This window comes from Salvelinus fontinalis, chromosome 21 (assembly GCF_029448725.1).
Source record: "Salvelinus fontinalis isolate EN_2023a chromosome 21, ASM2944872v1, whole genome shotgun sequence".
Lineage (NCBI taxonomy): Eukaryota > Metazoa > Chordata > Actinopteri > Salmoniformes > Salmonidae > Salvelinus > Salvelinus fontinalis.
In genome coordinates this window covers 21,585,967-21,611,313 of record NC_074685.1, presented here as the reverse complement: position 1 = coordinate 21,611,313, position 25,347 = coordinate 21,585,967, and the positions used below count along the sequence as shown (strand labels likewise).

General features: G+C 44.5%; 1 protein-coding gene and 1 pseudogene across 1 annotated transcript; one reads left to right on the top strand and one right to left on the bottom strand.

The window, feature by feature from the left end:
- The first annotated feature begins 1,340 nt into the window (after positions 1-1,340).
- LOC129819189 (VIP36-like protein) lies at positions 1,341-5,919 on the top strand (annotated as a pseudogene).
- A 2,448-nt stretch (positions 5,920-8,367) lies between these two features.
- LOC129818444 (WW domain-binding protein 1-like) lies at positions 8,368-16,439 on the bottom strand. Its single transcript, XM_055874312.1, has 4 exons — positions 16,108-16,439; positions 15,106-15,208; positions 14,684-14,851; positions 8,368-14,419 (listed from the first exon to the last, which is right to left on the bottom strand). The coding sequence occupies exons 1-4, from the start codon at positions 16,168-16,170 to the stop codon at positions 13,938-13,940; spliced, it is 816 nt and encodes a 271-aa protein (XP_055730287.1). The 5' UTR covers positions 16,171-16,439; the 3' UTR covers positions 8,368-13,937.
- Positions 16,440-25,347: the final 8,908 nt, after the last annotated feature.

Below are 25,347 nucleotides of genomic sequence, written 5' to 3'. Positions count from 1 at the left end.
GTTTCAGTACGATTGGATTTCTTGCATTTATAACAATGGTTATCAACTGTACTGCAGGGATGGAATGTAAGTCGCAGAAAATTGAGGTTGTGGTGGCAGCTGCAGAGGCATTTGGGTGTGTGAGATTTGACATCAGAAGAGGTACAGGGTGTGTTTAGTGGTGGTGTCACATCCTTTCAGGTTGTTGACTTGAGGTAGGATTAAATAGATTTAAATAGTGGTTTAGGGTGGTGTTATTTTTTTGTGTGATTGTAGTGTTAGATGGTAGAGTATTTGTTTATGTATACATTTTTTAAATAAAAGTATGAGGGAGTTGTTCTCCAGTCTAGTAGGTGGCGGTAAGGAAACATTTATTGGATGCCAACCGCCGTTTAACCTCATCGAAGAAGAATAACGTGGTTGAAGTAGAACATCTTTGGTTGAATGAGTGGAGTCGCAAACGATGATGGCCGCCATGATAAACAAGAACTGACAAATACTTTTATTCGTCAGACTATGGCTCTAAAATTATATTGGACTTTTGTGTTTCTTCTTATTGCAACAGGTCGATATTTTCTGAAAAGGGAGCATTCTTTGTCAAAGCTCTATCAAGGTAGCTAAATTGTGCAGGATCACCGGATTATTATAGACCTCTTTCTGTGTTTGCAAAAATTGCCGCACGACTCGAGGGCGATGTGGGCAAGTTGGTGACAGAACAAGGGGGAGTTATTGCGCGCCAGCAAAAAAAAGCCTCTCTTTACATATTGATTATAAGTGAATTTCACACTACTTTGGGATTATAGTTGGTTTGTAAACCTTGTATGAATTTCCTGCATAATATAATGTTCATGTCATCGCAAATCAACTGAAGTAACGTTATACTTAAAAACTTCAACCAGTAAAATTGCTCTTTGACTAGCTTTTGCTACAGCCTATATCAATGAGCGTTAGCATTGTAGTAAACGTCTGCTGCTTCCAAAATAGTGAATTTGCAAAGGTCACAACCAAATATGTAAGCAATAATCAAAATATAATTGTGCATGCGACATTGCAACAATGTTACACTGACTGTTAAATGTTGGTCATAAGATTAATACTTTCCTCCCACTCCATCAAAAGTATCTTTCTATCTATAGTGAATAGGCTTGTTTTTTATGAACTCAGCAAAAAAAGAAACGTCCTCTCAATGTCAACTGCGTTTATTTTCAGCAAACTTAACATGTGTAAATTATATGTATGAACATAACAAGATTCAACAACTGAGACATAAACTGAACAAGTTCCACAGACATGTGACTAACGGAAATTGAATAATGTGTCCCTGATCAAAAGGGGGGGGTCAAAATCAAAAGTAACAGTCAGTGTCTGGTGTGGCCACCAGCTGCATTAAGTACTGCAGTGCATTTCCTCCTCATGGACTGCACCAGATTTGCCAGTTCTTGCTGTGAGATGTTACCCCACTCTTCCACTAAGACACCTGCAAGTTTCCGTACATTTCTGGGGGGAATGGCCCTAGGTCCCAGACGTGCTCAATAAGATTGAGATCCGGGCTCTTCGCTGGCCATGGCAGAACACTGACATTCCTGTCTTACAGGAAATCACGCATAGAACGAGAAGTATGGCTGGTGGCATTGTCATGCTGGAGGGTCATGTCAGGATGAGCCTGCAGGAAGGGTACCACATGAGGAAGGAGGATGTCTTCCCTGTAACGCACAGCGTTGAGATTGCCTGCATTGACAACAAGCTCAGTCCAATGATGCTGTGACACACTGCCCCAGACAATGACGAACCCTCCACCTCCAAATCGATCCCGCTCCAGAGTACAGGCCTCGGTGTAACGCTCATTCCTTTGAAGATAAACGCGAATCTGACCATCACCCCTGGTGAGACAAAACCGTGATTCGTCAGTGAATAGCACTTTTTGACAGTCCTGTCTGGTCCAGCGACGGTGGGTTTGTGCCCATAGGCGACGTTGTTGCCGGTGTTGTCTGGTGAGGACCTGCCTTACAACAGGCCTACAAGCCCTCAGGCCAGCCTCTCCCAGCCTATTGCGGACAGTCTGAGCACTGATGGAGGGATTGTGCGTTCCTGGTGTAACTCGAGCAGTTGTTGCCATCCTGTACCTGTCCCGCAGGTGTGATGTTCAGATGTACCGATACTGTACAGGTGTTGTTACACGTGGTCTGCCACTGCGAGGACGATCAGCTGTCCGTCCTGTCTCTCTGTAGCGCTGTCTTAGGCGTCTCACAGTATGGACATTGCAATTTATTCCCCTGGCCACATCTGCAGTCCTCATTCTTCTTGCAGCTTGCCTAAGGCACGTTCACGCAGATGAGCAGGGACCCTGGGCATCTTTCTTTTGGTGTTTTTCAGAGTCAGTAGAAAGGCCTCTTTAGTGTCCTAAGTTTTCATTACTGTGACCTTAATCGCCTACCGTCTGTAAGCTTTTAGTGTCTTAATGACCGTTCCACAGGTGCATGTTCATTAATTGTTTATGGGTCATTGAATAAGCACGGGAAACAATGTTTACATCCTTCACAAGGAAGATCTGTGAAGTTATTTAGATTTTTACAAATTATCTTTGAAAGACAGGGTCCTGAAAAAGGGATGTTTCTATTTTTGCTGAGTTCATGTGTGGGTTCCTCCAGCTCCTCCCATTGGGAATTGATGGGCGATGCCATGGTAACCACAGAGCAGGTGTGCCTCACATCTGACATGCAGAGCAAGCAGGGGGCAGTGTGGAGCTGCATTGTGAGTAGCCTTCAGAACACTGCACACTGTTATTATGTCTACATAACTGATACTTATTCTCTCTATGCATATCACATTTTGCATGGCTTTGTCTAAATGGTCATATCTATGTGTGTTTGTGTCCAGCCCTGTCGCCTAAGGGCCTTGGAGTTACAAGTGCACTTTAAGATTCATAGCCAAGGAATGAAGAATCCTAATGGGGATGTACTGGCAATTTGGTACACCAAGGAGCGCATGCAGGAAGGTACTGTCCCAACAATGTAGTTCCAACAGAAATGTCATTGCGTGGGTGCAATGCATCTGTATAAATGCATTTATGTTGTTGTGTAGGTCCTGTGTTTGAAAACCAGGACCTCTTCACAGGGCTGGGTGTGTTGGTGGACACGTACCCCAATGAGGAAAAACACCTAGAGGTATGTGCATATATCCGCTGGCCTCTTCTATGTGTTTCTGTGGAGGGTAGGAGTAGCTACAGTACCGTTCTATGTTATGTCACATATAATAGGACTTATCTCAACTACTTCCTGTTTTTTCCCCCACTCTTTGTACTGTCTGGCAGGGGTGTTTGTGTCATATCCTGTCAAATCTGGATTAACATGTCCTGATCTTCCTGTGCTCCGAGAGGGGCTTTAGACAACTGACACCCAACACCTCCCACCTCAATACAGACTTGCGTCATACAAGCAAGCCAATACAGTGGAATATTTATGAGGTTTTGTTGGAACGCTTGCTTGGGCAGGACTCACAGACCTGTGTAAATGGCCTTGTGTTGTGCTCCTCTGTTTTGTGCATCCCTATGGAGACAGGTGCAGAAGATGAGGTACACCACACGCACATAGGTACCCAATGTTTGGACCACCCAACTCTCACCAAAAGCCCCCCATACCCCTCTCCTTAGCCACTCCCATCAACCCCTAATGAGCTTGCTGCCCCATGTTGTTGTTTATTACCCAGTAACAATTCTTTGCACCTTGAGTATAATTAGCATTTGAATGACTAGGGGATCAGGCAAAGGATAAGGTGACTCTCCAACAGGTAAATTGTACCAACAGTATTGTATTGTTGTGACTGCTGTATCTTTTACCTGTTCTCCTTCTCTCTCACTGTTTTCTGTGTCTCACTCCTTTATTATTCACACCTTCCAACAGAGAATCTACCCCTTTGTGTTGGCGATGGTGTCTGCACCGCCATGCTGCGCAACCACAATCACAACACTTTCATCTTCATCAGATACGTCCGCCGCAGGCCCACTGTGAGAATACACACACACTCATTTTAAAGGCTCAACGAAATATCACTATCCAAGTTATTGTGTAATAACTATGTAAATAATAATGATGCATATTGGGTCACTCTGGAGTCTGAGAAAACAGTTATGTTGAAGTGAATTGTTTCAACACACATGTCAGGTATATGATGCCTTGACTGTACTAGGTAGTGCCTTGGCATACCCTGTTGAGCATACTCCCAATTTCTGTCTCCACTAGATTATGATTGACATGGAGGGACTGCCTGGACATACCGGGGGTGCGGTTGCCTCAGGGCTACTACTTTGGATCCTCTGCCATCACAGGAGATCTCTCTGGTATTACTCTTCTCTACTGTGATTGACATAGTAGTGTTAATGAAATGGCATTTACATTAACTGTTTTATTGCCTATGAATTATCACCTAGTTTTAATTTATTGCCTACTTGATGGCGTTTCATTGAGGTGTCTAATGTCCAGTGAGATGTGGCAATCCCAGATTATAAAAAAATTGAATTAACTCAATATGACCACACTGCCCAGAATTAAATTCATGTGATGCATAAGTGAAATTCAGAGGGCATGTCGTCTAAAGATAGACTGCAGATAAGATATTGGCATAGAATTACATATAGAATAATAATATAGTAGGATTTCTGTGGATATTATTATTTATTTTTTTCATTGGAGGTGTTTTTGCTGCAGTATGCCTTGAATGACAGAAACATTCTGTTCCTCACAGACAATCACAATGTGATCTCCCTGAAACTGTACCAGCTGACGGTGTTACATAGTGAGACTTAACACCGTCAGATGAGATCCCTCTACCCAGTGTAGATGACATAGATCTACTAAGGAGTAAGTATCGCTACCCCTCTCACACAAACAGAAGAACATACACATTCATTGGCGTTACCCTATTTGGGTAACAGTTATTCTTGATGAAAAGCTAAACTACAAATACATACTATCAAATTATTAGGTTAAACTGTTAGGGCTCCTTAACCAACTCAGTGGCCTTATGGTTAGTATCTGCCCTGAGATTGGAAGGTTGGGGGTTCGATCCCCGATCATACCAAAAAATGTCTTTCTGCTTGTCACTCAGCAATAAGGAGATGGATTGGAGATGCTCTGGCCTGCGATAGACTAGTGTCCTGTCCAGGGGGTGTAATTATACATCAAGCTGTCCAGGGGGTGTAATTGTATGTCAAGCTGTCCAGGGGGTGTAATTGTGGGCTGCTCTGGTTCCAAGGCTTAGGGCTTCTTGTTACTCTTGTCACCTCAATTGTTTACCTTTTTTTATCCATCCTAACATCTTTCTCTCTTTCGCTCTGTTAGTGGGTGAGAATGAAGAGGGATGGAGTAATATTGCCATGTTCTTCAGCATCCTCTTCTCCATGCTGGGCTGTTTCCTGCTCATCGTGGTCGGCCTCATCGTATACAGCCACTGGAACGAGAACAGACAAACGCTTCTACTGAGAGTGAGAGGGAGGGAGGCCTGTCATCATAACCTCTATTACTGCAGTCTAAGGACAAAACTGCACTAAGACACTGAAATGACTGACGAGGCTGAAATGAGACTCCTAAGACACTGGGACACTGAAATGAGACTCCTAAGACACTGGGACACTGAAATGAGACTCCTAAGACACTGGGACACTGAAATGAGAACAAGACAGAGAAACTGACCTCTCAATGTAAACCAATATGCTGACAGACAGTGGTACCCCTGGGACAGCACTAGTGAATCCTGGGAAAGACTGAGCAGTAGATGGATGCATTTAAACACTACAGCAACAAACCACGCTGACCCCTGCCACAAGTAGAGATAGACTGATACCTTTTTACTCCCTGTCCCCACCTTCACCAACCAGGCCTTACTCTACACATAAATGTACTGACAACGTGAAAATGACCTGTGTTGTCATAGTCCAGCGGCTAATTGTCCGCCAGGGGTGTAATGGACAAAATCTACGATGACACTATAGCCAAAAATACTTATTTAGACATGCCCTAGCTGCGTGTGAAATTTGGTGTCTTTTATCACAAAATACACCATTTTCCCCCCACTGGCTACACTGGACTCTGCCATTGCTGGTTTTGTTTTTGTCTTTTTGAGGGTCTGGAGAGATTGATTTATACTGACAGATGAGAATGTCAAAGGGACAAAGTATCCGATGTGTTCTTACTCGAACAGCCCACATGACCAGCTCCCATTAGCAGAACACTGGCAATTGATGCGTCACTTTTCTGCTTCGCTCTAGAAACAGCATTAGGATGGTTATGTCATATTTGACTCTATGGCGCTTGCAATCAATGTAAGTCTTTGTGCAGTGACGCATTTGGTTCAGACGGTCTCATACTCTATTGGGGGCTGCAGGTAGCCTAGTGGTTAGAGCATTGGGTCAGTAACCAAAAGCTTGCTGGATCAAATCCCCAAGCTGACAAGGTAAGAAAATCTGACGTTCTGCCCCTCAGCAAGGCAGTTAACCCACTGTTCCCCGGGCGCCCGAAAACATGGATGTTGATTAAGGCAGCCCCCCGCACCTCTCTGATTCAGAGGAGTTGTGTTAAATGCTGAAGACACATTTACAGTTGAAGGCGTTCAGTTGGCTTTCCCTTATTGTGTTAGCTTGAAAGATGTATGGTTGCAAATGAGTTTTGTCTTGTCAAACAATGTACAATAGTTACTGAAGGTAATTGAAGTCATTTTAACTCTGTCATGATTGATTAGGTAGTTTGTTGATTTTATTATTGTGTATATGACTGTATGAAATGGAAAGGTGAGCGATCCCTCTCCCTTCAGGTTGCATGTTCTTAAGGGAATTTATTTCAATTAGTTGCCTGTTACTTTTTATTGTTCCTACTACCGTTTTAACTTAGTCTACAGTGTCTGTGTCTTCTAATTGTTTTAATGTTTTGTATACTCAAATTTGTAACTAATGACATGCCTCACGTTCTTGCACATGCTATCTATAGTTATATATTACAGGGTGAGTCTGAGTTTGGGACTTTCCACAAAGTATTGGGTTGGTTGATACTGCGGAAGAGAGCACAAGTGAGGCTTTGCTGCATCTCACGTCTTCCTGTGTTCGACAAAACGTTCAGACACTTTGCTTTTCTGTATCGTTTTTTGTTTTGTGTCATATTACCAAATATCCCTAGCCAGTAGTATGGATGCCAGAACAAAGTGTACATTGCAGTTTATCCCAGATCTGACCTCAGAATGCAACCAATAACATTTCAATAAGTTTAAGGAATTATATGATCCCTGCTCTGAAAGGGATAGTTTGGAAATGGGATACTGTAGATGCAATCCATTATAATTCCACATGTTCTGAGATATAAACTCACTGAGCCTCACACTGAACCCTGTGTTTTGTCTCCAAATGAACATTTGAAGACCTTGGTGCACTGCTATCAATTTCCAATGCAGCCTTTTATCCCTCTTGCTAAACCACCTTGTCTCAGTGTGGGGAGGCAGGTAGCCTAGCAGTTAGATCATTGGGCCAATAACTGAAGGGTTGTTAGTTAGAATCCCTGAGCCGACTAGGTAAAACAAATGTCCTTGAGCAAGGCACTTAAACTTAATTGCTCCCGTGTTGCTGTCGACGGGTGTCTCAGGAGTGGGCTATGCAACAAAAAAAACATGTTTTACATGTGTGAAACAGGACAAATATAAGCACCCGCTATTTGACATCTTTCCACTGAGGAACGTAAAATACGGGAGATTTTTTACTATGCTGATGGTACACTTGTTTTTGTTGCCATTAAAGAACGAACTTTAGTGACGTCATTGTTTCCTTACTTGTTGGACTTCTGCTCTGGAGATGGTACTGTAGGTTATTTACATGGAAGTGACCATTCAGAGATGTACTGTGTAGATAAGTGTATTTTCTGGATAGATTGGCCTAATTTCAACCAAATGGCAGGTAATGTTTAACCCTACAAGTCTAGTAATGCTGCAGTGGAAATACCAGTATTATACTCTTCACAAGTCATGTGATTGTATATCATGATAAAACACATGGTTAGTTTACTTATCACAAGGTCTGCTTGTTCTGCACTCATTTTTAACTTGAAGCTTTGCCCCAGGCCTTTCAGGCAAAGTGGGACTATTATATTTGTGACGGTCTTTGTCCTTAAAGAAGGGCATGTTAAGAGGCCATGCCTTGGGGTACTCATCAATAATGACAGCCGCATGCTTCCGGCACCATCTCACACTGCCCTTCTGTGCTCCTCCTCCAGATCAATATCAACTGCTTCAGATGCCTGGGTGGGGCCCCTCCGGCTGAGGGGAGTAGGTTATGCCCTCAGCTAGTCCATCAATGTCAACACTATAGGCTTGAGAAACAGTACAGCATTCAACAAAGGTAAGTCAGAGCCAAACAACAGTGCCAATGTTTGTTTTATTATACAAAAATAAAATCCAAATGACCCAACAGTACACAGCAGACCCCCTACTAAACCAAAGCATTCAAATGTACCACAAATGTGTTTTTTGGGGGGGGGCTTGATCTCAATAGGAAAAAGAACACGAAAGTCTGATTGTGGTCGACCGCTTCCTTCTCTAGTGTGGGTGTTTGTTTTTGCAAAGTCTTTCTACATACCCCATCAGCCACAACATCCGCTTGACATTATCTACGGTTGAGGGAGAAATGAAAGAAACATCTGGGTTACATGTTGGTTAAACAGAGCATCCTTAGATTATGTTGCGAGTACATTGTTGCCTTGGTGATGTATGATTACAAGTGCAACCCACCCCTTAGTGAGAGATCATCTAAAACTAACTCCTGGGCTAGCGGAGGTGTACCCTAAACAACCCATTTAAGAGACCTGATCATTTTCTCCACTCGGTTATCTAGCACTGGGATTAGATTGGCTTCCATACTTGATAAAAAAGGTCACATTCACTATCTTCTATATCAAAAGGTTGGGCAATCAAGGAGAGAAGGCAACTGTTAAGTAGTCACTGAAAATGTCTCAAATACAATAAAAACAAGCCATGTCACTGTTTACAAATACACCATGACAGCGCAATACACAAGGGGTGGAACAGTGGCAATGGTACCCACAGGACAAACAGAATAATATTAGTCTGAGGAGAGATTAAATAGCATTAATACAACAAAAATAATTCTAAACACACCTTTACTTTACAAAGTTAAACAGATGTATTTTTTCTACATAATAAGCAGGAGTAATATTCTTAGCTCAGAATGACAGCAGACTGTACTTCTATCCATGTCACTAAAGACTAACAGAAACAAAAGACAAATTTAACTAGAATGGCTTATCTTTTCTCCCCCAACCCACCAAGAGGTAACATGTAGATATACACATTTACTTTCAAAGCATACACACGAAACACACCATAGTAGCAATAAAAACAAAATATAAACTGAGGTACACTTGCGACATGTACTGAGAGTAATATTGCTTGTACTGGCAACCACACAGAAGAGTTATTGCAGCATATATATCAATGGGTTTGTTTTTTTGCATAGGCTAGTCAGTTACAGTACATTACAGAGGCGCATGGAGCAGAAAAGAGGGGAACAACTTAGGGTGAAAGGAGGCCTTTGGTGTAGTGAGCAAGGTAAATGAAACTGACAACTGATGGCACTGGTGCTAATGGTAGATTCTGAAAGATGCCAAATACTGATGCCCATTAAAAAAATATATATTCTATTCATGACAATAGGATCGCATGTATGAGTGTATGAGACAACACGTGTGGCTTGAGTACAGTAATTGTTTAGGTACAGGCAAACAATCTCAAAAGATAATTGTTCCTGCATGATCTTAAGGATGATATATGCAGAGGCAAAACCCCACCTCAAAGACAAACATTGGTGTGGGTTGCCATGCAGTTTCTGTTACCACGCTCGGAATGGTCGGGCCCCCGGCAGGGGGGGGGGGGGGGGGGGGGGAGTGGTGTCTCATGGTCCAGAGGGATGCAATGAGCCATGGCTAAAGCCCCCATCACTATCACACCTGGGGCTAGTTACCTCATCGGGGACCACATACCCAACCTGACACTGATCCTAGCTTGTGCCCTCTGTGCTGGTATATGGTGAAAGGCCATAGGGGACTGGGTGGGGGTTTGAGAGAAAGAAGAGACCGAGCGAGGGATAAGAGCTTCACGCACCTCTGTGAACATTGAAACAAAAGCGAACAAGGAACAAAAAGGCAAAAGATGCTTGAAAATATACAAAATCGGCCATTATTCACACGAGTACTACAGATGTCCAAAGAATTACGTTCACATATCGCCGGTGTCTGCAACTGTAGGTAAGAGGAAAATTACAGAGCAGATTAATGAAATGGATGGGTGTTTGTCCATGACTGACTGATAGCCCTTTATCTAGGTAAACATGTGAAAGCCAAACAAGAGTTTGCCCAGTAAGTAGTGAGCAATGGGACTGAAACTATGGGTCCCCATTTTCTTATTCAGAAACATGAAACACCCTCTCACCATAATAATCTTAATTTATCTATATTGCATAAAAATAAATTCACTTTAGCATCTACATTTGTCACCCCCCCCCCCAACCATTCAAAAAACAAACATCTCATATGAGCACAAGAAAAACTATAACAAAGGATTTCTTAACATCATTTTGTTTGGTACTAATTTAACATAATTTCAGGTCAGTTCAAATATCAAACTTATCTAGATCATATCATTGAAATAAAAATAATGATAACTAAAGAAAAATGGGGGTGGGGGGAAAAAAAAGTGATCAATATAACCACAGATAACCAGGGAGAAGCCAATGGCATTTTTAAATGACATACACAAGCTTTCTGACTTAATAAATGTTGCCTATTCTACAGGCCAGTTTCTACAACATATGATCTCGTCTTGTGGTTTCACTCGGATACATTTCTTGCAACTCATAACCACATTCTAGAATAAGTTGAGCCGATCGATATGTCAGACTCTGAGATAATTTTACACTTCGGACTCCATCTGTATAAAAGGACTCCTCTGGACTAGAAGAAACTATGCACACCATGCTTCAAACATGGGGGGGCTCAAACATTTTAGCTTTCTTCCAAAGCACAAGTCTGGAATATAATCACCTACTCTTCAAACACAAGACACCAAAACACATTTAGTCTACCTGTCCCTAACTACATTTTACCACCATGCCACAGGAAGGCATTTATTTCCTTATGCCTCAGAAGGAGCACTTAAAATGAGTGTTCATATGCCTTCTGAGGGGTATCCTACAAAGCAAGCTAGATCTACTCAGGGTTTTCTAAAGCTAACCAGCTTCAGTTAGCTTCACATTACATCACAGGCTTCCTCTGTACTACGACCATGGATAATATTTAAAATCAGTCATCTCCCTCAAATGAAGGGGATGATGACACAATCTTTGCAAGTGGGAGGGAATCTGATTTCATGGTCCTCAACTCACAGCCCAGTCATTTCATTCATGATAAGTGGAGTTAGCCTACACCAGAGCAGGTTAGTGCTGAAGGATTCGTTGCCATAGAAATGTACCTGGCTCAAAGTTGAGCCACCATAGAGATCCTAGTATTCTAATTCCTGATTCTATGTGAGCCACTTTCGTATGACTGGATATCCCGAGTTGAACTCAGGGTTTACCAAAGTTACCTCACCAACTCCTCAAACCTGCTTCGTAAGATACCCCTCTGTTGTGGTGCACCTTGAGCCTCATGTCATGTCTGTTCCCTAGCAACCTACCAAGGCAACTTATGATGTCTTATCAAAAACATGTTAGTGTCCTAATGTGAGCAGGTGAGTCTGAGTGCATGTCCTATCCTGACTTTCCAGCATTACTTTTATAGTGTCAAGACTTAACACTTGAAGACAGACAACTTATTGATTGATAGTTGAAATTAATGTCTTTGAGTCTGTCCTTTTTCATTAGCAGTGAAATAATAAACAGTGCATCAGTCCATAACCTACTTGATCAATAAGTGCTGCATGAAAGCAACTCAATACCCTAAATAAAACTATCATATCACTATCACTGCCATTTAAAAACACACACCCAAGGCAGCTGGACATTTGTGCTTCTTATTTTAGGTGGAACGGAAGAATAAAACTCACACTCCCCGATTCTACGGCTACGCTTCGACACATGCTGGGCAAGCAACGCACATCACTGGTTTATCATAACAGTGTGCAGCTGCACTAACACTGCAAAGCCAACCCCATCCCACTGAATGGAAAATACCAACACAAATCTGTCACATTGCTTCTACAATGTTCACACCACTGCAAGCCAAGGGAGTATGCAACAGCACATTGCAGGCCCAGTGCAAAGTCATAACATGATGAAACTAGATACATGGTGTCTATACTTAAACGTTGGTTCACTCCGTCCGAGTGCCACCATCTGACTCCGGCTGCTGCTGCTGGGTAAAAACAGCAGCGATTCATCATTTTCAGCTCGGGGCCTGGGAGTAGTAGACTATATGAAACACGTGCCCGAAAACACACCGTTGCTGACAGGACAAATCAGAACACACATCTACACAAATTACTCATGCCCTCTAATATATATATATATATATATATATAGTATATATATATAAATAAAAAGTGGTCTAAAGCCTGGTGAGTTGAGTGCTCTAACTTACACCGGGGGCCAGGACACTGAGGATACACTAAATAAGACTACACTACTCCACTCACAGCATCCCTTGGATAAGAGATTCTTTGCCATTGATGTGGGTTATGGTGGCCTCAGCTAAAGCAGGTTTTAGAGAAGTAATAAAAAGACAAGAAAATGATACAGGACAAAGTACTACACTGCTGAACCTTCAGTCTTCCCACCCTCCTCTGGTTTGTACTTTTAATCCCAACAACATACCCCTTACCGCTCGGTGAGACTGTCAGTCCTTCAAAATACTGCTGACCCCACCACACACACACGCCACGTTATTTCACCGCCGGTCTGGGAAACACATACACGGTCGACCACCACAATGCTTTTTATAGATACCAAGTTGCAGGCACAGCGATGGGATATTGTCACGTCTTCTGTTCACTTGGCCAGTCAGACAAGAGATCACATCAAAACGTCCATTCAATACCTTTCAGTCTGGCCAAGTGTTGACCGGAGTACTGGTGGAGACATGAGGGATGGGTAGAGGGGGGTGTAGGCGGGGTGGAGTCTGATGTTATTGGGACACAGTTCAGAGAGAGACGCTATAAGAGACAGGCACATCTTCACCTCCCAGCCTTTTCTCTGGATGCAAATAGCCCTGCTGTCACTCCACAAAGAAACCAGATGCAGGCTAAGATTACCTCAGGGGTGACATCACTTTTCAGCTGTGTCCTAGATTACACAGTACACACACAAACCCCTGCAAAAACAAAACGAGTTCTATCCGTAACAGTTTGTATCCCCTGGTCAGGACTGTGTCTGGTAGCATCATCTTATGTTTTGGCCCCTATGTGCTGGGGCCTAGGGATTGGTGACCATGGTGGTATGCCATCCTGCCCTGTCCCCACAGAGGTGAAATGTTAGAAGGACCAAAGGAAAAATGTCCAGGCCAGACAGTTGGGTGGGAGAGTGAGGGACAAGTGGGTGGGTAGATGTAGTCAATTCTGTGCCAGCATCAGCACCTCTCCTTGCCACTTGGTAGATCTCTAGAAGTTGGCATTTTCTCATCATCACCATTGCAAGAACTAAACAAAGCAGACGAGGGACCATCCATGGGTATTAAAGAATTAAACCAATAGCCAAACGAAACATCTTTCAAATAAACTTCTTTGTCATCATTGGCGTCATTTTATGGATCATAACTGACAAGCATGTCAAAGAGCAGGACAACCTGGTTCATTTGGTGAGTCGTTGTGGGGCATTTCATTTGCTGGTGGTGTCTGGGTTATTGTAATGATGACAAGGGCTCTCCCTCCCTAAAGCGCACATCCGGCAGCAGCAGCAGCCTCTGGGTGGTTGGTGGTGGAGCTCAGACCAGGCGGTCTCCGGTGCTGGCGGTCTGGCCCTTGGGCTGAGGCCCTGGGGTTCTCTCTTTGTGTCTGATGATGTGGTGGTGCTCAGAGGCAGAGCAGCAGTCCCCCCTGGCCCCCTGACACAGCTGCTCCTCGTCCTCTTCCGGCCCAGAGCCCTCGTCCAGTTGGCACACACACACCTCGATCCCCGAGTCGCCAGTCACATGCCTACGCCGGGTCAGCAGCTCTTCTTCCACCGGTTGTTCTGATTGGCTGGGAGCAGATGCGGATTCCTGTTCTGCTGAGGAACTAGCGGCCTGCTCCTCTCTTGGAGTGTCCTCTGTTGGGGGCTCCAGCACCACAGCAGCTTCTGATTGGATGGGGGGCAGTAGGATGGGAGGGGTGGTCTCTGGGGGGATCTCGGAGTAAGGCGGAGGGGGAGTCGGGGGATGACCCACCACCTCTTCATAGTCAGGAAGCTTGCAGTCTGTCCAGAACCCTGGGAGTAAATACAACAACAAAAACACAGGAGTCAACCATCTTACCAGTCTAGATAGGGTTAGCTGGTGTTGAACTAATTAACTAATTGTCAGATGTGGTTCTGAATCTGCTAAGAACCATCTCCAACTACCAGGCCTAGTTACTGTAAACAGTTAACTCAGAGGGAGAGGTGGTGAAGTAATTTCAGGGCTGTAGGGTCTGGAGGCATCCAGCCCAGTGCAGAAGGGGGCAATAAGTGTCCCGCGGGGTTTAAAAGACTCACTCAAGTTGAGGGGTGGAGGGGAGATGAAAGAACTAGAAGCTCCCTGATAGGCCATAAGGCTGATTTCGCGCTGGCGCTGCTCCTGCTGCAGCCGCATCTTGACCCGACGGTGACGGTAGGCACAGCAGCAACTCAGCATTATGATGAGGGTCCACACCAGCCAGAACCCTACACAAAACAATCACAAAACAATCACATTCTCCATCAAATCATTTCAGCTTATGTTAATTAGGTTCAACGTTATTTATTTCAGCACCAAAACATGTAAAATTATGATGAAACAATGATGAAACAAAGTGACACATTCAGAGATTATTATCATGAAGAATAAGTCATGGAAATATCGTCAGAAAATAAATATGGGAACGGGGGAAGAGGGACTGAATGGTGCCAGAAGAGGAGATAAAGGACACTGAACATACACCACAGCTCATAGTAGTAAGTGCAGCACTCGGTCTCCCCGCAGCAGTAGCCCATCTCACACCGGTATTGCTCATTGTTCACTCCAAAACAGAATTCCTTTCCCTAAACAAACACAGGCATGTTATTCAGTGACATCCTACACAACACAAATGAGAAAAGCTATGCATTATGCACACACAACTGTTTGACATAAGTTCACATTGGCATTTACTGCACAAAATGTGCTACACCTACTTTCACTGGGACTGAAAAGTAAGCGCATTCAATGTTTGGAAAATCTAAATAGGTGTTGCATTGAACTAAGTGACATTTCATGATGATACAACCATGTCATAGTAGAAGCTGCCAAATGACCTCACAAATTAGTTTTAAAATGTTAGCTAATTACCTTTTTAAACTAGGTACTAACGTTACAGAGGTAAGCTAGCTAACCATGTTTGGCCAGTAGTTAACGACGGTAACAGCAAGCTATGCATCACTGCCAACAAATAAATAACAGGAAAAACACAGTTAGCCAGCTAACGTTAACTGGCCATTTAGCATGTTAGCTAGCTATGTTTGTTTACGGGTTTTAGTTAACAGCCAGCTATTGATGTTATTTGTTTTATATACTTCAAATTGTGGCCACTTACTGTATAACAAAATATGTCGCCGTATTGTCTACAAATGTTTGAAAGCGTTAACGTTAGCTAACGATATATTTAGCTGTGGCTAGTTTATCAGCTAGTCTTGAAAGATGTTGAGCTGCAGCTAAATTGGTAGATGGTAAGATTTCGGATAATATCGTATAAGTATTTCAAGCTATAAGCATTGTGTAAATATATCAAGAAACACTCGATTTGGCCAAACTGACTTCTAATAAAGTTGGAGTTGTTAGCGAGCCATGCCCAAGTTCCTTTGTGGGGAAACAAAAAACGCACAATAGAAGGCCTACTTCCAGCTGCGATCCACGGTCTTAGTCGAAAGCGCCTACAGCGCTATGAAAGCAAACTGCAGCTTACCTGTACCAACCAGGTCCCGGTGCAAAGCAGACCTACAATGGATCCCAGCGTTTTCTGTGGCATCTTTCCCCGTTGTTGGCCGAGAACACGACGGGAATCATATAGCAGTTGATCCAGAACTTGTGAAATGAACAGCTAGTTCAAACCGTTACGTACGCGACATAATTTGTCCCTGTCGAACGGCGTTTGAATTCTCAACCAGAAAATAAGTTATATTTTGCACCAGCCACTTGAGGGCGGTGTTGTGGCCATACAACACCAGCTGGAGAAGCATTACTTTTGTGCAACTGGTGCGATTTAAACTAGTACCAGAGATAGAACAATGAGCCAGATGTTTCAATCTGAAGCATCCGGTTGGCGTTTCCACTCACCACCAAATATGGTCATGAAAGGAAGCCCAGTGGCCGGCAGTGAGAGACGATTGAGCGATATGGATTTTGGCCGACATTCTGCTAATTTTCTCATCGATTAAATATTTGATCTCAATAGAGTTTTCTGCTCCCAAGAACTAAAATATGTTACTAACAGAGTGAACTAAGTTTAGTAGACTTTACCATTTGCCAAAGTATTTAAAAACGTAGTTATTGACCACGCGCACTTCACAGAGTAGACGTTCCCCTAACGGAAATATGCAAATAATGCTAGAACGCGCCAATAGGATCTCGCTAGCTCATGTTTGGCTCTGCCACCTCTTTGCTTGTTCTGCCCACTATGATTCATTTGCGCCTATTGAAAACGATAGGCTATGGTCTATCTTGGGTTCTTTATATACACTGCTCAAAAAAAAAAGGGAACACTTAAACAACACAATGTAACTCCAAGTCAATCACACTTCTGTGAAATCAAACTGTCCACTTAGGAAGAAACACTGATTGACAATACATTTCACATGATGTTGTGCAAATGGAATAGACAAAAGGTGGAAATTGTAGGCAATGAGCAAGACACCCCCAATAAAGGAATGGTTCTGCAGGTGGTGACCACAGACCACTTCTCAGTTCCTATGCTTCCTGGCTGATGTTTTGGTCACTTTTGAATGCTGGCGGTGCTTTCACTCTAGTGGTAGCATGAGACGGAGTCTACAACCCACGCAAGTGGCTCAGGTAGTGCAGTTCATCCAGGATGGCACATCAATGCGAGCTGTGGCAAAAAGGTTTGCTGTGTCTGTCAGCGTAGTGTCCAGAGCATGGAGGCGCTACCAGGAGACAGGCCAGTACATCAGGAGACGTGGAGGAGGCCGTAGGAGGGCAACAACCCAGCAGCAGGACCGCTACCTCCGCCTTTGTGCAAGGAGGTGCACTGCCAGAGCCCTGCAAAATGACCTCCAGCAGGCCACAAATGTGCATGTATCAGCATATGGTCTCACAAGGGGTCTGAGGATCTCATCTCGGTACCTAATGGCAGTCAGGCTACCTCTGGCGAGCACATGGAGGGCTGTGCGGCCCCACAAAGAAATGCCACCCCACACCATGACTGACCCACCGCCAAACCGGTCAGCAGAACGTTCTCCACGGCGTCTCCAGACTCTGTCACGTCTGTCACATGTGCTCATGTGCTCAGTGTGAACCTGCTTTCATCTGTGAAGAGCACAGGGCGCCAGTGGCGAATTTGCCAATCTTGGTGTTCTCTGGCAAATGCCAAACGTCCTGCACGGTGCTGGGCTGTAAGCACAACCCCCACCTGTGGACGTCGGGCCCTCATACCACCCTCATGGAGTCTGTTTCTGACCGTTTGAGCAGACACATGCACATTTGTGGCCTGCTGGAGGTCATTTTGCAGGGCTCTGGCAGTGCACCTCCTGGCACAAAGGCGGAGGTAGCGGTCCTGCTGCTGGGTTGTTGCCCTCCTACGGCCTCCTCCACGTCTCCTGATGTACTGGCCTGTCTCCTGGTAGCGCCTCCATGCTCTGGACACTACGCTGACAGACACAGCAAACCTTCTTGCCACAGCTCGCATTGATGTGCCATCCTGGATGAACTGCACTACCTGAGCCACTTGTGTGGGTTGTAGACTCCGTCTCATGCTACCACTAGAGTGAGAGCACCGCCAGCATTCAAAAGTGACCAAAACATCAGCCAGGAAGCATAGGAACTGAGAAGTTGTCTGTGGTCACCACCTGCAGAATCACTCCTTTTTTTGGGGTGCCTTGCTAATTGCCTATAATTTCCACCTTTTGTCTATTCCATTTGCACAACAGCATGTGAAATGTATTGTCAATCAGTGTTGCTTCCTAATTGGACAGTTTGATTTCACAGAAGTGTGATTGACTTGGAGTTACATTGTGTTGTTTAAGTGTTCCCTTTATTTTTTTGAGCAGTGTATATATAAAAAAAATTGCTAGTGCTGTAGTAAAGTTCATGATTTTCAGACAAGCAAAATAATAGGTATTAGTAAATACTTACTATGTAAAAAATACCAAATTATAGCTAAGAGCACTTTACCTCAATGATGTCACCATTGCCTTTGATTCTAAGCAATGTTGTGCTGCTATTTTTATTGACTTGGCCAAAGCTTTTGATACTGTAGACCATTCCATTCTTGTTGGCCGGCTAAGGAGTATTGGTGTCTCTGAGGGGTCTTTGGCCTGGCTGGCTAACTACCTCTCTCAAAGAGTCAGAACATCTGCTGTCTCTGCCACTGCCTTTCACCAAGGGAGTTCCCGAAGGCTCGATCCTAGGCCCCACACGCTTCTCAATTTATATCAACAACATAGCTCAGGCAATAGGAAGCTCTCTCATCCATTTATATGAAGATGATACAGTCTTATACTCAGCTGGCCCCTCCCCGGATTTTGAGTTATATGCTCTAAAACAAAGCTTTCTTAGTGTCCAACAAGCTTTCTCTACCCGTAACCTTGTTCTGAACACCTCCAAAAAAAGGTCACGTGGTTTGGTAAGAAGAATGCCCCTCTCCCCACAGGTGTGATTACAATCTCTGAGGGTTTAGACCTTGAGGTAGTGACCTCACACAAGTATTTGGGAGTATGGCTAGACAGTACACTGTCCTTCACTCAGCACATATCAAAGCTGTAGGTAAAAGTTACATCTAGACTGAGTTTCCTCTATCATTATCGCACCTCTTTCACCCCAGGTGCCAAACTAACCATGATTCAGATGACCATCCTTCTCATGCTAGATTACGGAGAAATAATTTATAGATCGGCAGGTAAGGGTGCTCTCGAGCGGCTAGATGTTCTTTACCATTCGGCCATCAGATTTGCCACCAATACTCCTTATAGGACACATCACTGCACTCTAAACTCCTCTGTAAACTGGTTATCTCTGTATACCCATTGCAAGACCCACTAGTTTACATTTATTTATAAAACCCTCTTAGGCCTCACTCCCCCCTATCTGAGATATCTACTGCAGCTCTCATCCTCCACATACAACACCCGTTCTGCCAGTCACATTTTGTTAAAGGTCCCCAAAGCACACACATCCCTGGGTCGCTCCTCTTTTCAGTTCGAGGCAGCTAGCGACTGGAACGAGTTGCAACAAACACTCAAACTGGATAGTTTTATCTCATTCTCTTCATTCAAAGACTCAATCATGGACACTCTTACTGACAGTTGTTGCTGCTTGTGTGATGTATTATTATCTCTACCTTCTTGCCCTTTGTGCTGTTGTCTGTGCCCAATAATGTTTGTACCGTTTTGTGCTGCTACCATGTTGTGTTGCTACCATGTTGTGTTGCTACCATGCTGTGTTGCCATGTGTTGCTGCCTTGCTATGTTGTTGTCTTAGGTCTCTCTTTATGTAGTGTTGTGTTGTCTCTCTTGTCGTGATGTGTGTTTTGTACTATATTTATATTTAATTTTTAAGTTTTAATCCCAGCCCCTGTCCCCGCAGAAGGCCTTTTGCCTTTTGGTAGGCCGTCATTGTAAATCGGAATTTGTTCTTAAATGGCTTTCCTAGTTAAATAAAGGTTAAATAAATAAAATATATTGGGGGGGGGGGGGGCGCTGTTTGAAGCCAAGGATGTAGAACGCATTTCCCTATCTCTCCTGAGTTAGTAACCAAATGTATATATTTAACCTTGCGAAATTGTATATATTTCTCTTTGGCCAGGCATCTGAAGAGACGTCGAAACAATTCAGATCAAGTTTGAGAAATGTAAGTTTGTAATGTCGTCTACCCGGCCAAAAACGGAGTCTGCAAGAGCAGGCCGCAGCAAGCCCGCGCCCTCTCCTGATTCACCCCCGCCACCGGATGGTGCTAATGCCGGCCCCACGGAAACACTGACTGTGAAGATGCTACAATCCGTGAGAGGCACCCTCAAAACCGCTATTTTCTGCAAATTTGACTCTCTCTCTACCAATCTCAGGTCAGAGATATCAATGGTCAAAGTCGAGCTTAAAAAATCAATTGAGAGTATACAGAATAAGCTCGACGCACACGGAGTGGCCTTATCGGAGTTGGAGCGAGGTGCTACAGACCACAGCACCCGCATTAGCGAGCTAGAGGCTAACGTTGGCTCATTAACAGCTAAGGTGGCATACCTCAACAATAGATGCGAAGATATGGAAAGTAGAATGCGGAGGAACAACATTAGTCTACTGTGAATACTGGAGGGAGTGGAGGGCCCAAGACCGACGGAGTTCATGGCCCAGCTGCTTCAGGAGCTGCTCGGTCTGAAGGACAAGCCACTGTTAGACCGGGCCCACCGCACTCTGCGTAGCCAACCCCGGGATGGAGAACCTCCGCGACCATTTGTCATCAGGGTGCATTTCTTTCCCGTCCGCAATGACATACTGAGGAGATCAGGAGAAGCATCCCCTCTCCTCTATAATGGTAAAAGAGTCACGATATTTGTGGACTACACCACAGCTGTGGCTAAGAAGCGGGCTAGCTTTGGAGCTGTGAAGCGCCTGCTACGCGCCTGCCCGAGCGTGAAGTTCGGCCTCATCTACCCTGCGGTTCTGAGACTGACTTTACCGGACGGCTCCACGCACAGATTCGAGAACCCGGCTTTATCGGCAGATTTCATCAACAAGAACGTGAAAGCGGCTGTTGTACTGCATGGTGTGGAACAAATGGTTGGTTAGCTGGTCTTCTTAGCAGGCTAGTTAGCAGGCCGAATGGCTGGCTAGCGAAGCCAACTTTGCTGGGTTCATCGACATTTGAATGTCATTCTCTTTTTTTATTTTTTCATTTCCAAACCAGGTTGTAATGCCAATATGCTAATATCCGTCTGTTTTCATGGTTCAGACGTAGTTTTACCACCGGTATTGCTGTTAAAACTCTCTTAACCGAGGTTAGTTTTCCTTAGACTCTGCTGGGGACCAATCTATGTATGTTTGGCTTACTCTAGTTAAATGGTCACAAATCTCAGGTAGCACAGAGTAAGAGTTATCACGCTTTGCTCTAAACTGTTTTTGTATTCAGGGTTTTGCTTGCATCTCAGTTGGGGAGATGCTTTGGCAAGGGAGGTTGTGAGGGAAGGAGTTTTTCCCTCTTTATTTGTATATAGTTTTTATATGTTTTTTGTGCCTTGTCACTTGTCTTTGTTATTTAAATTTGCGCTTTTAGGTTCAACTAAGATCTTCAGTTTACATTGTACCTTGTCCTTTACACGTCCTCTCTCTCTCTTAAGACATGACTCAGCCTAGTGTAGCCCATCCAGCTGGAGGGAATGGCTTTAATTTTCTTACTTGGAACCGCAGGGGCATAAATAACCCAGTTAAACGTAGTAAGGTGCCACACCACCTTCATCAATTGAAAGCTCACATCATCTTTCTCCAAGAAACTCATCTGAAGGTATCACAACACTCAAGTCTTAGGTGCAGATGGGTGGGTCAGGTGTTCCATTCCTCATTTCAGAGTAATACAAGAGGGGTGGCTATTTTACTTCACAGATCGGTACCTTTTACATGTTCTAATGTGATCGCAGATCCCCATTGTGGATACATAATTTTCAGTGGTAGGCTGCTCAATACAAAGGTACTTCTTGTTAATATTTATGCTCCTAATTAGGGGAATGGTGATTTTTTTCAAATCGGTTTTCTCTACACTCCCAGATATGTCTTCCCGCATGTTGATCTTAGGTGGTGACTTTAACTGTTGGTTAGACCCACATTTGGATCGATCCTCCACTAAACCTACTGCCTTATCAACCTCAGCTAGAGTTGTCCGAACTGTTACGGAGTCTAGTTGATAGGTAATCGACTAGCTGGACTGTTCCTCGGACTCCGCGTGTAGGGATTTGTACAATGAGTGAACAAGGCTATTGAACTTGACATTGGTGTCTGTCTTTATTCCTTTATCCAACATATCATACTGAAACATAGTATCAGAAGTGGCTCGAAAACCACACGTTTGTTATTTTTGTAGCGAAGTACAGTATATGCGCGGTTACGTTCCATATGCGAACATACGCCGTTTCCTACTTCTAGTCACAACACTGATCAACACGTTGTTAGCTGGCTGGCTAGCATCACTACCTACCTCGATGACTGAAGGCAAAGAAATATCCTATTCCATCGCTATGGCAGCGAACATTCCGCCACCAAATCCCATGGTTCTCAAAGGGGACTGGAATACTAATTGGGACAACTTCAGGGATGAATTTGAGGACTATGCGCTGGCGACCGGTCTACATGAGAAACCCAACGAGGTATAAGCGGCAACTCAGGAGTTTAATGGGCAGCGAATGCATATCTACCTGCACAATCTCACCCTCACAGCACGACAACAGTGTGATGCAAATGCTATATTAGATGCATTGGAGAATTACTTCAAACCCGCCAGAAACGTCATTTACGAGCGGTTTGTTTCGGAAGCTGCAAACAGGAAGAGGGTGAGTCAGTACACAACTTTGTAACCCGTTTGAGAGAAAATCTGCCACTTGTGAATACGGGGGATTGAAAGATGAATTGATTCGTGACAAAATAGTACTGGGAATTGCAAATGAGGATATGTGCCGGCGTCTACGGAGAGAGAGAGGCTTAACATTAGTAACTGCCATTGAAATGTGCCGCACTGCTGAAGTCACTGACATGAGAATGAGACCAATGGAAATCGAAACTCCACACTCCGACGTTGATACTGTTCACGCTGTTGCTAGGCAGACATTTAGACAAAACCAATCGAGGCAGAGTAATTCAACACTAACGGTGAACACAGAGAGCCCCGTAGCATGTAAATACTGTGGGAATACATACACACGTGGCAAAGAGCACTGCCCTGCCTACGGAAAACCATGCAGAGCTTGTGGAACTAATGATCACTTTGCAAAAGTGTGTCTCAAAAGCAAAAGAAGGGTGAGTGAGGGCAAGATTCACTGTGTTGATGATGTCACTCAATGTTCAGAGCTGAACAGTGAAAGTGACATTTACATGCATGAATCCATTGGGGCTGTACACTCAAGAGGGAAGAAATGGTTTGTGACACTACGATTACACAATAAGCAACAACAATGTCAACTGGATTCCGGTGCTACATGCAACGTAATGAGCTACAAAGACAAAATCAATCTGGCACCTGACACACATCTATTGCCCAGCGAAACTAGACTTAAATTGTACTCAGGAGAGCTAATGAGCTCTATGGGCACCTTTGAGACCGAATGTGTTATTCGGGGACGCAAACACAAGCTGGAGTTTGAGATTGTGAAAACCAGTCAACATCCTCTCCCCTCAGGCTCTACATGCGAACGCCTGGGACTGATGCAGTTCACTGTACCAAATGACCTGCACATTGTGGAGCATGTCCAGCATGGACCCCTGTCCAAAGAACAACTACTCAGCAGATATGACGATGTATTCAACATGCCCGTTGAATCAGTGCCCGGGGAGGTACACTTTGAAGTGGATGAGAGCATCACTCCAGTCCAGTGTGCTGCTCGCAATGTGCCCATTGCAATGAAAGTGGCTGTGAAGGCCCAGCTGGACAAGTATGAGGCCGATGACCACATGACATCTGTGACTGAACCAACTGACTGGATCAGCAATATGGTCATAGTGAAAAAAACAGAGAAGCTGAGGTCTGCATCGACCCAAAGCATCTGAACCAAGCACTGAAACGATCCCACTACATCATGCCGACACCAGAGGATGTCCTCTGCAAGCTTCCCAAGGCCAGGATTTTCACCTTGGTGGATGCCCAAGATGCATTCCTTCAATGCAAGCTGGACGAAGAAAGCAGCTTCATGACTACCTTCTGGACCCCCTGGAGTCGGAAACGCTGGCTCAAGCTCCCGTTTGGTGTCTCAGGGGCGCCTGAGGTATACCAACGCAAGCAGCACGAGTTACTGGCTGGGCTCAAGGGCATTGAACCCATCGCCAATGATGTCCTGATTGTAGGCTGTGGTGACACAGACGAAGAAGCAGAACACGACCACAATGTGAAGCTCCTGGCACTGATGGAGCGCTGCCGATCAGTTAAGCTTCGTCTTGGCCTGAAGAAGCTGCAGTTCAAGGTGAAAGACGTCCACTTCCATGGCCACATTCTCTCGGCAAAAGGTCTGGAGCCGGACCCAGACAAGGTCAGAGCGATCCTCAACATGCCAAACCCGTCTGATGCAAAAGGAGTACAGCGTCTCATCGGCTTTGCAAACTATCTTGCAAAGTTCTTGCCACACCTATCAGCAAGCTGTGAGCCTCTGCGCCGTTTGCTGGACAAAGGCACACCATGGCACTGGTTACCCAAGCACGAGGCCGCAGTGCAGGAGATGAAATATCTGGCTTCATCCATGCCAGTGTTGCACTACTACGACGTCCCGAAGCCTGTCACAATCCAGTGCGACTCCAGCCAAAGGGGACTTGGATGCTGCCTTATGCAGGAAGGCCAGCCCGTTGCGTTTGCCTCGAGAGCGCTCACCCCTACCGAACAAAACTATGCACAAATTGAGAAAGAGTGCCTCAGCATCGTCTTCTCCTGCCAGTGCCTCCATCACTACTTATATGGTCGAGAGATGGTCACCTCTGAAACTGACCACAAACCACTCATTGACATATTCAGTAAACCTCTCCTTAACACGCCCAAGAGGCTTCAAAGCATGCTCCTGACTCTGCAAAACTACAGTCTGAAGGTCATTTACAAGCCAGGACCAGAGATGTACATCAGCGACACACTGAGCAGGGCAACAGCACAATGTACAAGCAGAGGCACTGTCTATCAGCGGCATGCCATCTGTTCGCTACAGCAGGAACAACAAGATGTTCAACAGATCAATCAGGCAGACTACTTAAACGTCACAGATCACCAACTAGCCCAGATCAGGCAACACACTGACAAGGAC